General features: G+C 43.3%; 1 protein-coding gene across 1 annotated transcript in view; it reads left to right on the top strand.

Moving 5' to 3' along the window:
* The window catches only part of FSIP1 (fibrous sheath interacting protein 1), a 195,800-nt gene extending 181,885 nt beyond the window's left edge, over positions 1–13,915 (top strand). Inside the window, exon 12 of the mRNA XM_089778464.1 lies at positions 1,181–13,915. Coding sequence (XP_089634590.1) covers positions 1,181–1,215 — 35 coding nt within the window. The 3' untranslated portion in view covers positions 1,216–13,915. The remainder of the gene's footprint in view (positions 1–1,180) is intronic.
* The last annotated feature ends 2,576 nt before the right edge of the window (positions 13,916–16,491 follow it).

Raw genomic sequence — 16,491 nt, 5'->3', positions numbered from 1 at the left:
GCTCTCATGGATCTGTAACTGGAAACAAAGACAGGAATAAATGAGGGGAAACAAAGGGTAGTAATCAATGGTCATTTTTCAGAATGGAAGGAGGTAAATAATTGTCTCCTCCAGGGTTTTGAACTGGGACCAATGCTATTTAACATAGTCATAAATGATCTGGAAAAAGTTGTAAGCAGTGTAGTGGAAAAATTTGCAGATGAACCATTATCTTAAGTAGGGCTGTTGAAACTGTCAATTTCACTTAGTTGCTTCCTCCTGATAGGAAAGTGGAGCCATTCTAGCATAATTTGAAGTGTGTGTCTTGCAGAATAGGGAAGAGAGGAGATCATAACAAAACAAGTACTGGTAAATAATTTTCCCATGTAGAACATCACATAGTGAAGCATTTAAAGTCTATAGAATTACATTATTAAATGTATTACGTATGTCTTAATATTTTAATATATCAGCATGATATCATCTGATGTATTGATTTTTTAAAATTAATTGTTGAATAATATTCAATTATATACACTTTAAAATATGTAAAGTTTAAATTCACATAGTTATTTACCAACCTGTTTTGTTTATCAAATGCTTTGACAGAAAGTGGGTTAGTAGCAGAGATTTGCTGCCCAAACTTTTGTGGATCTGTTTTTTCATAGTGAAAAGTCTCTATTCACATCTCTCTGCTGTCACATGAGTCTTTGACCAGGATTAGGTCTTGGTCAGGTAGCTGGAGCAAGTGGATATGGCTCATGAACTGCTGATGTTCTACAGGACAGAGTGAAAAGAAGTATAAAAAGGGAAATGAGATATTTGTAATGTCAGTTTTCATAACTGACAGCCATTTTCAAGTTCCCCACAAATTAAGTCCAATAGTGGGTTTTTCAGATCTGCCATTTCTGGCATTAAAATACATGTAGAAAAACTTCAGAAATAAATGGGAGGTATTTTAATTATTTTTGTCATTTATTACTGATGATATGTAGTATACTACTAAAGAGTTGATATTGCTCAATTTTGAGAGTTCAATCAGTAGATACGCATGAGTGACTGCTCTTATTCCCAGCTTTCTCTGCTCTTGTTGGTATTCAGGAAGATTATGTATCACAAATCAGTTACTACTTTTTTCATTTATACTTGCACATATTATTGTCCTTAAGCAATTCATGTATGATTTCTTCTTTTTGTGCAGATGATCTGAAGATTGAAGACGTGACACCAGAGTAGTATACATACTCCTACTTATAGTCATTTTTATAAAGCCTTGGTAAAGTACAGTTCAGTGATCTTCATTAATTTTAGACTCTGGATACAGAGAAATCATCATGCACATATACACTGAATATCTTAATTATTGCTGTGAAATAGTTTCTTCTTACAGAGAGAGTTATTATTTTCATGCATTACAGATTAACTGCTAAAATAGAATATTCCACTTCACTGAATTTCTGGTGAATATTTTACATAATATTGTTCATTGTTTTACAAGCAATGTACATTTTTCAACATACAATAGTAGATAAACTGTTTAATTGAATTTGGTAAAACTGAGTATGCACTTGAAAAATATGATGTCAATTCTAATAATCTATTTTTTCCTTTTTTTGCATACACTTCAATGTTTTGAAGAAAAATGGCTAAAATCTGATGTCAGCTATTCCTGTAAGCAAGGAAGTGGTGGGCACTCTCTTCCTAATTCAACAAAGTACATTATCATTTGCTTAAATTTAATCCAGTCACAACTCTCATCAACAGGACTATTCCTATTCATAGACATAAGCATATGCCTAAGTACTTTTCTGAATTAGAGCAAGAGTACTCATCACTTTGCAGGATTAAGCAGTACAGGTTGAACCTCTCTAATCCAGCATTCTCTGGTCTGGCAACGTCCATGGTCTGGCATGACTGTTGTAGCCAGATGTCCACTTATCGTGGGCATGGCCAATTTTCCCATGGTCCCATAATGTTTGTTTTCAGCTGAAAGTTCTTGCGCTCAGTATTCTGTGCTGCTATTTAGCTCTAATTTACCCCTAAATATCTTCTAAGAGACTAGTAAGCAATGGAAGAGTTGGTAATGCTGCTAAGTATAAGCATATTTTTATGTTTTATCTACTTATTTCTTTGTGCCAATACAGTAAAATTGTGTAACACTAACACTTTGTTATGCAGAAAGCTGATAAGCCTTGCCTAGGTATAGGCATATATAGGGTGTATCAGTACAGTCATAAACTACTAAGAGCATTTCAAATATTGTTCTTCTTCAAGTGATGTCCTTGTGGGTGCTCCACTGTAGGTGTTAGGTTCGTCCCTGCGCTGCAGATCGGAGTTTTGAGCAGCAGTGGTTAGCACCAGCGTCTCATGGCATTCGCACCATTTTGCACATGCGCAGGGTCTGGCTTCCACCAGTTCCTTCATAACTGCCCTCAGTCGCAGACAGCAAGCTCCTCTCTTCAATTCTTCTAGTCAGAAAAACAAAGAGAGTTATTAGTTAGTTGTTGTAGTTAATATTAGTCAGTTTGTTTCCTACTTACAGCTTATAGTTAATAGTTGTAGTTTGTAGTTTGTTTTAAAAAAAAATTCTTTGTTGCTACTGGCCCTTTCAAGTTTCAAAAAAACCCCAGAGTTAAAACCAAATCAACGATACCAGGTTCTCCGGGATTTAAGAAGTGTGATACTAGTCACAAGCCCATGCCGGTCTCCGACAGCCATTCTTCATGTATTCGCTGCTTGGGTGAGGTTCATGTGCCTCAGAAATGCCCTCACTGCTTGAAGTTAATAGCAAGAGCCTGGAGCGATAGGGAAATGTGCCTCCAGATGATTCTTTTTGACAAGGTGCTCCAGCCAATGGACTCGGCATCTGCAGCTCACGCAGACCCTGCTACCATGCAAAAATGGAAAGCGTCCTCTCCAGGGTCAGCTCTGGTGAAAAAGACATGGGCTTCACCATCACATCCCCTTCCGCCGATCCCTATGAGCAGGGTGAGCGTAGGAGATAAGCCCAGAAGGTCCAGTACTGCCTCTTCACACTTAAAGATAGTTCTAGTCGCAAAGGGAAAAAGACGACACCTTGAACACCGACGGTACTGAGATTGGCACCAGCAGCCCCAGCTTCCAAGGCTCCGGCATGGACACTGACTCCGGTGGCACTGCCGGCACCCATGGCTATTGAGCATCAGCACTGGAGAAGAGTGATGCTTTTTCGGCATCGAGGAAAGAGTCTGCAAAAACCAACAGGCGTTGGAGCCCAAGCCCTAGTTCTGTTTCTCCAATGTTCTCCCCAGCACCTTCTTCGCTGGCACCAAGGTCACCAGAACCGCACATCCTTCAAACGGAACATGGGGCATTTTCATACTTGCCACAAGGGAAATCTCCATCTCTGTTCCCTGCGGCACCATGGAGAAATTCTCATCACCACACGAGGCACCTATCTCTCTCCCTGCCTCGCTCATATAGAGGATAGGTAATACTTCCTCATTCACCAATGTTGTCTCCACATGTTGCATATTGGGAAGAGCACAGAAGTGCATTCTCTTCAAGACCTTCCTTACCTCAGCGATCGCATCATCACCACAGTTATCATCGCGACCATACACCTTACTGCTCTAGCTATTATCATCACTAGCAGTCACATTCTAGGAGATGGTCCCCATGTTGCTATAGGTCTCCCAGATATCCACCTGCCTCCATGATGCCATGGGAACATCATCTGCTGTTGCCACCGCGGAGCTCCTCACCCCAAACACATCACTCGGAACCTGAGAAGGAGCAATTATCAGATGCGGCGGTAGACTAGTCTGACATTTCCCCCATGGACCAATTGTCATCCTCTCCTGACAAAGCTGTAATTCCGGTGATATATCGCCCCCTGATGATCTTAAACAGTTTCAAGACTTGTTTAACAGAGTTGCGCCAAGTCAGGAGGTCCAATTGGCGGAGGTACAGGACAAGCAATACCGTCTCCTTAAAATCTTCAGCCCCCTCACCGGGCTAAAGCAGCACTGCCAATAGATCAGGCAATTATGGAGGTAGCAGAGGAGATTTGGCAGACCCCAGCCTCTGCTCCACCAACAAACAAAAGGGCAGACAAGAAATACTTTGTCCCATTGAAAGGGATGGACTTTTTATTTACTCATCCCCAGCCTAATTCTTTGGTTATAGACACTGCTCAGCACAGGTCCAAGGCCTCTCAGTATAAGAATGCTGCAACTGAAAGGGACAGCAAAAGAATGGACCTATTCAGGAGAAGGGTGTACTCTTCAGCAACACTATTACTCTGTATTGCCAACTATGCTGCACTCTTGTCGAATCACAATTTTGACAATTACACAAACCTCACAATGCCTATGGAACACCTGCCAGACTCGAAGAGACTGATCCTAAAATCCATTGTCCAGGAAGGCTATGCTTTTGCCAGGACAGGTCTCCAGATTGCGTTAGACGTCTCGGATACAGCCGTCTGTTTGACAGCTACTGCAGTTGTGATGAGAAGGGCTTCCTGGTTGCAAATGGCGTGAGTTCCAAGAAAACTGCAGAATAAGGTTGAGGACCTCCCATTCGACAAACAGAAGCTCTTTGCCGAGAGAATGGACGTGGTCCTCCATTCGAGCAAAGATTCACGTACCACTTTTTGTATCCTTGGTATGTATACGCCTCCATACCGACACAAGCATTACATGCCTTACCAAAGACAACAGCAATGTGGTTTCGACCAGCCATGAACAAGGCAGAGAGCCCAAAGAAGGAGCAATCAGACCCACCGTGCCCCCAATCAACCATCCAACAAACAGCAGATTTGATTTCTCGGTTGAGGACTTGCAATCCTTCCTGATGCCAGTCTGAACGATCATGCCTCACCCATATTTCGCCACCGTCTAAGACTGTTTTCCATCAATAGTCCACCATCACATTGGGTTCTGGAGATCATATCATCCAGCTACACCATCCCCTTCCTTTCTCTGCCTCCAACCACCCCATATACCCCGTCCCTCTTCAGGGACCCTTCTCACGAGAACTTTCTAAAACAAGAGGTCCATCATCTCTTCTCCATCGGAGCTGTAGAGAAAATACCAGATAAATTCAAGGGAAAAGGGTTCTACTCCCGCTATTTTCTCACCCAAAAGAAAACAGGAGGGTGGAGATCCATATTTGATTTTCGAAAGCTCAACCATTATCTCAGAAAACAACAGTTCAAAATGGCAAATCTTGCCTCAATAATATTGGTGTTAGATGATGGGGATTGGTTTGCAGCCCTCGACCTTCAAGATACCTACTTCTACTTCACCATTCATCCTGCCAACAGGTGATTTCTTCGCTTTACAGTAGGCAGGGAGTATTTTCAGTATTGGGTGCTTTCCTTTGGCCTTTCCTCCACTCCCAGGGTATTCTCAAAGACCCTGGGGGTGGTGGCAGCATACTTGCATCGACGGGCTGTTATAATTTTCCCTACCTCAACTTTTACCTTATAAAAGGCCACTCTTCAAAGGAGAGACAACATATGATAGCAGTAGCCAAACTTTCAATTTCCTTTGTCTAATTATCAACAACCTGAAATCCACGCTCAAACTTTCTCAGACTTTGGCGTTCATAGGTACTTGTCTCAATTCCACTACAGGACAAATTTACTTACCCAACCAAAGGTTCCAAGCCATCCAAGACCCGGTTGCTGTACTAATCACCAGCCCTACTGTTCCAATACTCACATGCCTACAACTAATGGTCCATATGGTGGCCACAACCTATGTTGTCCACCGCGCACAACTACACTTCTGCTGTCTTCAACACTGGATAGCATCCCTGTATACTTTGACAAAACATCACGTCCACAAAATAGTGACTCCTTTAGCCGATGTTCGCACATTCCTCATATGGTGGACTGACTCACACAATCTCCTGGTAGGAGTCCCATTTCACCGGCCTCAACCTTCAGCCCACATTACCACAGACGCCTCCTTCATTGGCCAGGTGCCCCCATGAACGGCATGTCTGTACAAAGCTGATGGTCATCCTTAGAGGCAGCTCTCCACATAAATTTTCTGGAGCTCAGGGCAGTCTTCAATGCCTGCAAACACTTCCAGAACCACATCTGCGACTCCACTGTCAGCATACTCACTGACAATATCACCACAATGTACTATATAAATCGCCAAAGTGGTACTTGGTCTCGATCCCTTTGTGCAGAGGCAGTGCACCTCTGGAACTGGTGCATTCACAACAAGACCACTTTAATAGCATCATACTTACCTGGTGACAACAATGCTGCCGCGGATTCCCTGAGCAGACTTCTCGCACCGGATCATGAGTGGGAACGGCGCAGCGACATATTCCAGTGTATTTTCCATCACTGGGGTTTCCTTCTGATAGACCACTTTGCCACGAACAAAAATATGATATGCCAATATTATTGCTCCAGGGCAGGTATCGGTTGGGGATCCCCAGGGGATGCTTTTCTCCTCAACTGGGGAAGGGCTCTTCTGTATGCATTTCCCCCTATCGTACTTATACCTGGGGTCCTTGAGAAAATTAACACAGATGGAGCCAGGCTGATCCTTGTAGCGCCCTCCTGGGCCCACCAGCCGTGGTTCCCTTCTCTCCACCGAATGTCTCTGTATCTGCCAATTGTTCTTCCCAATCTACGAGAATTGCTGACCCAGGACCATGGCACCCTCCTACACCCTCAGCCCCAGATCCTGTACCTAACCACCTAGTTCCTAGCTGGTTCTGCACATCCAAAGATCTTTGCTTGGCACAGGTCAAAGAGGTCTTGATACACAGTAGAAGGGACACCACCCAAGCTACTTACCTCTGTAAATGGCAAAGGTTCTCCTCCTGGTGCTCTGCTAATCAGATCAACCCATATGCAGCACCTCTTCATCAGATCCTCAAGTATGTCCTTTACCTGAAACAGTCAGGTCTAGCCATTGTTTCCTTGAAGGTATATCTTGCGGCAATTACTGCCTTCCGGCACTCTATAGTTTGCTCACCCAGCTACGAAGAGGTTCCTAAAAGGGTTGACCAACCTTAACCCACCTCACAGACCCCCCCACCTCCACCCTGGAACCTGGTCCTAGTGCTGGATACTCTTTCTCGACTACCCTTTGAAACCTTGGCTACTTCGTCGCTCCAAATGATGATGCTGAAGGTGGTCTTCTTGCTTGCTATAACATCTGCCAGCAGAGTCTGTGAACTTGCACTTCTGATGTCAGTACCACCAGACATCACCTTCAACAGAGATAGCATTGTATTACGGACCCATCCAGCTTTTATCTCCAAAGTGTGCTCTGAATTCCACATTAATGAACCAGTCATCTTCCTTTCCTTTTACCCTAAGCCACACACCTCGCCACAAGAGGCAATCCTCCACTCTTTCGATGTGCGCAGGGTGCTCGCCTTCTACATTGATAGGACTTGGCTTTTCCACAAAACAGAACGTTTGATAGTTTCCCTTGCTGATCAATCCAAGGATGAAACACTGTCATCCCTATGTATTGCTAAGCTTATAATCTCGTGCCTTACCACTTGCTATTCCATATACGATAGACCGCTTCCATCCCAACCAAAGGCTCATTCTGCAAGAGCTGTAGCTACATCCACAGTGTTTTTATGAAGGGTTCCTCTTCAGGACATATGTCGGGCAGCCACATGATCATCCAATGACACTTTCATGAAACATTATGCTATTGTTCATTGTTTGGCTGTGGACTCCTTGTTAGCCTCAGCAGTACTTTCAACATCAAACAAACCTTGACTCTGGAACCCCGCCATCCAGTCTACACAGTCACCTACAGTGGAGCACCCAAGGGGACATCACTTGAAGAAGAAGAGGAAGTTATTCAACGTGGTGCAGTAATGACAGTTCTTTGAGATGTGTCACCATAGGTGCTCCACTACCAACCCCACTATTCAGGGAGATGCCAGCCACGCATGTGCAGTCCGGCTGACTACTGCTGCTCAAAACTCCAATCTGTGGTGCTGGGACAAGGCCGACGCCTAAAGTGGAGTACCCACGGGGTACACACATCTCGAAGAACCATCATTACTGCACCAAGGTGAGTAACTTCCTCTTCTGTTTATTTGCCTTTGCAAAAAAAAATATAAAAAGAAAACTACTCACTAAAATATTGATCTTCCATGGTTCTGCAAATTCTCTGGTTCAGTACCCACCAGGTCCTGAGGGTGCTGGAGTAGAGAAGTTCTACCTGTAGTTGAAGATAAGAATATAATCCATGCAGCAAGTAGCCTTAGATTCTAGGTAAGGTACATGTGACGGACGGACCGGGCACAGCTGAGGGCATCCACACAGGGCGAATTGCTCAAATTCAGGGCTCCTTACAGCCCCCAGACTGGAGACCTTCCCAAACAGGCCACAAACCAGTCCCACAGAGCACTTCAGCTGCCTGCCTGAAGCCTCATGAGCAAAACCCCTCTGACACCACAGCAATATCCATGCCCCAGATGGCTCCGGGCCTCATACACTGGTGGGGGAGGGTCTTAGAACCCAATCCCACCTACCCCGAACAAGTTCTGTCCAGTTCCAAGAAACCAGCCACAGATCCCAGGCCAATTTACTCTCTGGATCTTACCCACAAATCACGCTGAGCCAGTCCTTTAGAATCTACAATCTAAAGGTTTATTACTACAAGAAAGAAAAGCACGAGAGTACGGTTGTTAAACTAGCATACATTACATGCATCGAATCTCCCTGTTCTCGATGCAGGCTGTAGCAGAGATGTTATAGCTGCTGGCTTAAAAGTCCTTGTTGCACATCCTATAGCAGGATGGGTCCACAGTTCTTCCCGGCTCGTGATTCCCTGCGAGGCCGCAACTGGGGTCAGAAGCAGATCTGAAGACCACATGGAGTCGACTACATGGCATATTTATACCTCCTTCCTGGTTTCTTCCAGGCTGGCTAGAATCACATGGCTAGTATCCAGGTGTGTCTTTGGCCTTCAGAGGCCCATTGTCCCCTGGAGCTTCACTCATTAGCATGTCCATAGGCAAACATTCCTAGCCAATTACTCAAGCACATTCAGACAGACTTCCAGTCTCTATACAGAGTACAGATCCCTAACTCCACACACAGACATTATACAGCTATATGAAGATCAGATACAGAATCAGAAGAAAGTAAGCTTTTGTTTGACCCTTCACATGGCCCCCTTTGTACCATTTTTGGGGTGAATACCCCCCATGGGTGCAGCAGTGCCCCAGCTGCTCCCTTCACAATCCAATAATGTGACAGTACGTAACTAATTAGCATGGAGACTATGAGTCAGTCACTGTTGATCTTTCTTAGGATCCGCTTCTCAATTGCACAAAAGCTTCTTTACATTAATTGGATAGTATATAGTAACCTAATAACGTAACTGAATGTCAGATGCACATTTCTTAATGGGAGTTTTGTCTGAATAAGAACTGAAGATGGAATTTAGAAGTTGAATCTAACAGAAGGTATGCAGGATCTGGAATGATAATATTGGAATCTGAAACTTTCTGGTAATGTCTAGCAGTAAGAGGGGAAACAGCAGCTGTTTTGTGTTTGAGATAACAGTTATAAAAATTTACTTTGTCTCCACTCCCTTTCTCACTGCTCTGTACCTTGACTTTTTAGCTTTCTTAAAGAAGCAATCTCCCTTTCATCCTGTGTATTATTGTGTGAGAATAAAATAACTTTTTTAGGTGATTTTTTAAAAAAGAATCTGAGGAAAAATAGTCATTCTAACAAAGATAACTTGGTAGTTACAGCAAAGAAATCTATTAATTTAATGTGGACTCCACATATATCACATTAACAAGTTTTCAATTACCATAAGCTAAAAATATAAATTTTCTTTTAGCTATTGTGCTGGCTGTTCACCATTCAGTAAGAAGAAACTTCTGATTTCACTGATACAAAGTCAATGTTGGCAGAGGTCATACATGATCTAATCTGAACTCAAACTAATAAAAACATATTCAAAGTTTAATCTGTGACAGTGGTATAAATGCAGGTGGAGTTTACCCCATTGATTTACTTGGGATTTACATGGATGTAATAGATCAGAAACTAGCTCAATATGTTTACCTTATGAATTTAGACAACTGATGCATTATAATTTCCATAATCAAGTGCCACTTGTCCTTTTAGCAGTTTAATTGTGTGCTCGGGAGCCACACCCACAGCCATTCAGATCAAGGCCACCACGTAGTATGAAAAATTTATATATTATATCAGAAAATAAAAACATAACAGTGAGGTTATCATGGAGATGAACAGTCTAGGCACTTATTTGTAGAGCATAAAAATTAAATCAAAATACTATCTCACATATACAAAATATCTGTGAGGTAAAACAAAGAATTGACAAATATACAATTGTAGTGGACAGCATCACCTGACAACCTGGTGCATTGCCACCATTGTGTGTGTCAGTCTCCCCAAGGGAGAGTTTTAATAAGTTCAGTAGGGCTTGAAATTGAACTAGGTCTTCAGAGGCCTAGTTTTTTAACCCCAAAGGCAGAACATCATACAACTAGGCCTGGCTCAGATTCTGTGGCACACATGGGGCTATCATCCAAACTGGCCTTTATAGTTTCCTTGATGAAGAAGTTTCCCACAGCTCTCTTCCCTGCAGCTTTGGTTCAGGTCAGTTTCAGAGCTTCTGCTAGCTTAGCCCCATCTGGCCTGCTATGAAAAAAGAGGGAACATTTATGCTGACCCCTATCCTTATTGCCTGGGATCACTTCTCTCTCTTCCCATATCTTTTTCAAGGGCAGACTATCTGTCACAACTGTATACCTGCAATCTTTATTAAAGTAAAAACAATATGTAAAAATGTGTAGAACAATAAATCCAGACTCAAGTTTCTTTGATAAAACACAGGTAAGAATCTTCTCTGTATTCATTTTACTGGCCTTACTTACTTCTGTTTCCTATTCTCCAAGGGTGAGACTCTGTGTTGCAATTCCAAGAGATGCAAAACAGAACTTACGGTACAGGAAATTTTCTGCAGCCTACTGCCACACCTTACACAGGCCCCAGGTTGTCTCCAACCCCAGAGCACTTTTGTGCCCTCCTGATCCTTGGCTGCTCCGGAGTTGGAGACATCCTGGGGCTTGTTTAAGGTGTAGCAGTGGGCTGCAGAATTTGCTCAATGATACAGCCCCTCCACCACATACTTTCCTGCCTTCAGCTCTGGCCTCAGCAAGGTGCCTATTCTGGGGGAACCCTTCCACAGCTGGATATAGTACTCTTAGGGCTCCTTCTTACTATCTTGACACTTGCATGCATCTTAAAGGGGCCACATCACTGGTGAGAATCTCATCTCAGGTAATCTAAAAATATGTTTTGTGAGCACTTGATCTGACTCTCATTGAAGTTTTTGGAATGGTTCTCGACTTCCTCAGTAGCACTTGGATAAGTCTGTAAGCATCTCAGTTAAAAAGTACATGAAAAGTTGATTTACTAAAAAGTATAAGACGAGTTGTTTTACTGGCTCTTTCAGTACTCATCTGTGTCACCTCATTTTATGTTAAAGATGCATAGAAACCAAAATTGTATTTCTGGTAAATTTCTTATTTTAGAAAATTGTAGACTTTATTTCACATTCTGAAATGATGTCACTCTGGCCCTTTTTGCAGGAACATGTTTCCCTTCCCTTTGTCATATGACTCTCTGTTTCCCATACTAGAATAAAAATACTGTTATTGAGCTTTATCTCCCTCTGTGTCTCCCTTACCTTTCCCCCATCCCTAAATATAGAGTTTGCTGAACCACCTCCAGCTCCTGTTGCTTCTAACCAGAGAATTATGAAATGAAAAGAACAAGAAGAAAAAGATCTTGCAGGGAGGAGAGAGAAATCATGAATTCTGGCAGAGAGAGAGACAGACAATAAGCCTACTGACTTGCTGCCATCTCCTCTTCTGCTACCCTTGCCTACAGCTGTTTTTGGTACATCCTGTTCCAGCAGGTTTAGACCCACTTCTCCACAAAACTCTTACACTGAGTTATCTCAGTTAAATTTCTTTGTGCATGGAACATGAAGTTCCCTGGCAACACTTTTTCCCCTCCTTCCACCTTTCATGAATGTCAAGTGGGTTCTAGAACCATGTCGATTTTATCCCTGGGGAGCTCAGCCATACTATTTCCAATTTTGACAAAAATAATTACGTTGTGCATGGGATACTTCAGTTCAGTAGGACACTTCATTCCACGATTGCCTAATGCCTCCCCCTTCTCTTCTTACTCCACTCCTCTTCCTAAAGCATATGTGATGAAAGCCCAAATCCAGCAAGACATTTAATCACTGGCTCAGCTTTCAGCACATAAATAGTCCCACAGGATTTAAACTGTACTTAAATGTTTTTCTGCATCAGGGTCTAAACTAGCAGGTTCAGTTAAATGATACAGTTGCAATGATGAAGATTACCCTCAGATGAAGGTGGGTAATCTGGTGGAAAGACCCTTCTAAGAGTTTGTCTATATAAGGACACTCTTGAAAGTGTCCTTGTATAGACAAATCAACTTGGGGTTTGAAATTAAAGCACTAAATTAAAAGTGCCTTAAACCTTATGTGGATGCTCTCATTTAGAAGTGACCTCTACTTGCCACTTTTGAATGAGTGCAAGCACACATGTTGAATTTGCTTTAACTTTTGTCTATTGATGTCAGACCTTTAGTTGATTTGCTGTAAAATTTCTGAAAGTCCCCATGTAGACAAGGCCAAAGATAGCAACAGTAACTGATATCAACACTTGTAAAATACTCAAGTCTTTACTTCTGGAACATGAACTTGGATGTACATGTCACAAATGCCTCCAACTGAGGTGACGTTTCACATAAAAAGACTGTAGTTGAGAATCCTCAGACTGTCTCTGAAATCATTCTTTCATACATAAGAGGGCAATTTGTGCAGAGTCTCATGGGCAACATGATTTCTATTTCTTTATCTAAGGTTTTTATATTAGCACCTATCACTCTAGCACTTGAGTATTTCTCAGGTTAACTTAGTTGGCATAGCATGGTCCTTAATGGATCTCCTGTAAACTTCAGGTCTTCATTGGTTATTGTTTTATTTTTTGCAGAAGTGGTTGTTGTAAGGACCATTCTGGTTCTGATAGAAAAGTTTTATCAAAGGTCTTGCATTTTATTCTAATAGCCTTCCTCAAGTGGATTCCTGTGCTGAGATTGCCTTACCTCCAGCTTTCAAGGACTTTCAAGGACTTTGTCATAGGCATATGATCTGCATTGGTCCAGAGGAACATATCTTTCTTGCAGTGCATATATGAAGATGCAACCTTTAATTGTAGCTGTACCCTAACCCTTGAACTTGAAGCAGAAGTAGTTTAAAAGCCTGCGGAGGTAGAGGACAATTGTGATGTGATCACTCATAAAATAAATAGGCAGTTGCATTCTGCACAAACTGAAATAATTGAATTTGCGTTTACATTCAACTTCAGAGACAGTGAATTATGTTAATTCAATCTGGAGATGAAAAATGCATGGATCACTGTGTCCAGACTCTTGTCTAGGAAGAATTCAGCTCACTCTTTTATAGCTATATTGATTCTACTATTCTAATGGGAGAAAAAAGTAGTAAGCAGATATGACACTCATTTTGCAGATTGCAGATCTGTTAGGTAATCACTTTTCAGAGAACAAAGCCACAAAGCTCAGCACCAGATGTGTTATGACATCATTGGGAATACAGTACCTGCTGGCTTGTAGTCCATCCTGATGTGGAAAGTTGGTGTAGAGGCATTGGCACTCTTACAGCAGAGCTATCTCTCTCCTCAGGCCCTATCCTACTAGTACTTCTATCTTTGAGACACCACTGACTTCCTGAGAAATCTACAATCCATTGATGATCTTCCAGAAAACACTATCCTAGGGTATGTCTACACTACAAAGTTAGTTCGAACTAACGGATGTTAGTTCGAACTAACTTTAATAGGCGCTACACTAGCGCTCCGCTAGTTCGAATTTAATTCAAACTAGCGGAGCGCTTAGTTCGAACTAGGTAAACCTCATTTTATGAGGATTAAGCCTAGTTCGAACTAGCTAGTTCGAATTAAGGGCTGTGTAGACCCTTAATTCAAACTAGTGGGAGGCTAGCCCTCCCCAGGTTTCCCTGGTGGCCACTCTGGCCATCACCAGGGAAACTCTATGCCCCCTCCCGGCCCTGGACCCCGGCACGGGCTGGCTACGGTGCCCGTGCCAGGTGCAAGCCTGCCAGCACCCAGCCAGCAGACCCTGCACCTGGCACGGATCGAGCCAGCCACCCGATGCCCTCCCAGGTCTCCCCCTTTTCCCGGGACCAGGCTGGCGGCTCCCGGGAGCTTGCCCGGGACCGCAAGAGGCGGGCACCCGCCTGGTCTAGTGCGGACATCGTGGACCTTGTCCACGATCTCTGCACTAGGCACAGGAAAGTGGCCGGCTTGGGCAGGAGAGCTGCCAGCCTGGCCACCCAGGAGCAGGTGTGCATGAAAATCAAGGGGGTCCACTGAGACCCCTGACCCTGAGCTTACAATGGCCATACTGGGTCAGACCAAAGGTTCATCTAGCCCAGTAGCCTGTCTGCCGACAGCGGCCAACCCTAGGGACCCTGGAGGGGATGGACCGAAGACAGTGACCAAGCCATTTGTCTCGTGCCATCCCTCTCCAGCCTTCCACAAACCTTGGGCAGGGACACCACTCCTACCCCCTGGCTAATACCACTCCATGGACCCAACCTCCATGACTTGATCTCACTTCTCTTTAAACTCTGTTCTAGTTCTAGCCTTCACAGCCTCCTGCAGCAAGGAGTTCCACAGGTTGACTCTTTGCTTTGTGAAGAAGAACTTTCTGTTACTACTTTGAAGCCTGCTACCCATTCCTTTCCATTGGTGTCCTCTAGTCCTTCTTTATGGGAACTAATGAAGAACATTTCTGTATGCACCCTCTACACCCAACTCCTGCATTTAGAGACCTCTATCCTGTCCCCCCTCCGTCTCCTCTTTTCTAAGCTGAAAAGTCCCAGTCTCTTTAGCCTCTCTTCATATGGGACCTGTTCCCAACCCCTGATCATTGTAGTTGCCCTCCCCTCTCCCAGCCTCTCTCTTCCCCTCTCCCACCTCCTTTTCCCAGTCTCCCCCAGTTTTGTTCAATAAAGACAGATTCCATTTTTGAACACAATTGTCCTTTGTTTTGTACATCAAGAAAAGGGGCTAGGGAAGGGTAAGTGGAAGGAGGTGAGGGAGGAATGGGGTACGAGCCCCCGATGGAGAGGACTGGGCTGGCTCTGTGGGCTTCTGGGAGTGGAAGCTCTCCTGCAGCCCCCCAATTGCCCCCTCTCCCCAGATGGCAGCCTGCGTCAAGTGCAGACTGATGGCCGAGTGGTGTGATGTGCCCAGTGTGGGCACTCCGGGCACTCCAAGCCAGGACTGGTTTTCAAGCGGGGCACCCCTGAGAACTGTCTGTCCGGGGTGGGGGTCGGGTCCCTTTAAGCACAGCCCTCGGCTAGCCTGAGACAGCATCTCCACGCTCTAAGTCCTCCTCTGATGCCCTGCCGGCACTGCTTCCGGCCATCCTTAAGCTCTGTTCAGGGTCCACTTAATGTGGACATGCTAGTTCAAATTAGCAAAATGCTAATTCGAACTAGTTTTTAGTTCTAGATGCGTTAGTTCGAATTAGCTTAGTTCAAATTAACTAATTCGAACTAAGTTAGTTCGAACTAACTCTGTAGTGTAGACATACCCTTAGCTACTAGGGATGTAGAAGCTCTCCTCACAATATGCCAACATTTTCAACCTCATGCATCTTCCGAAGTGGGTTCCAGCCCACTAAAGCTTATGCCCAAATAAATGTGTTAGTTTTAAAGGTGCTATAGGATTCCTTACTGCGTGTGTGGTAATGCAACACTAGAAGTTAAGACCTTTAAATATTTTTATATTTGCAATATGAATCAGGATTTGGCACTGGGTCTGTCAAACTAAAAGGCACCATTTCAACCCATAGAACTATTTGAAATAAAATAGGATTTAATAAGGCTTTCTCAGCTCTTTGCTTATACCCTCACATAGCCAAGCAAAAGATATCACACAAGTTATCACACAAGCTTTACCAGACTTTTTGTGTTTGATTTTTGCTGTCAAAAAGAGAACGTTTGACTGTTTCTCGTCATGTTTCCCAGTATGAGTTTTCCACCAGGTTGCAAATAATTCTGTTAAAAAAATGTAAGGTTTTTATTAAAAGAAAGGTACTTAATTTACCAAATCAGTAACCTTATTGTTCATAAAAAGTATTTTATGTCAACACTTCCTCATCTGATGATAGAAGATTTTTGCATAAAAGCCATCTATTTTCTGAGCAGAAAACGAACAATCCATTCTGCCATTGTCAGTGAAACTCTGAGTAATGTATGTTGTCTGTAGTATTATTGTTCTTTATTGGGAAATGCTCAAGTGTTGATAATGGATAACTTCAGTGATTATGTGTGTCAATTTTGCATGGCTGGCTTTCTTTTAATGATAAACTCCACAGTAGTTTTT

This window comes from Pelodiscus sinensis, chromosome 5, assembly GCF_052426305.1.
Source record: "Pelodiscus sinensis isolate ZL-2025 chromosome 5, ASM5242630v1, whole genome shotgun sequence".
NCBI lineage: Eukaryota > Metazoa > Chordata > Testudines > Trionychidae > Pelodiscus > Pelodiscus sinensis.
The sequence above is the reverse complement of the archived record's forward strand: the minus strand, read 5'-3'. Positions and strand labels throughout refer to the sequence as shown.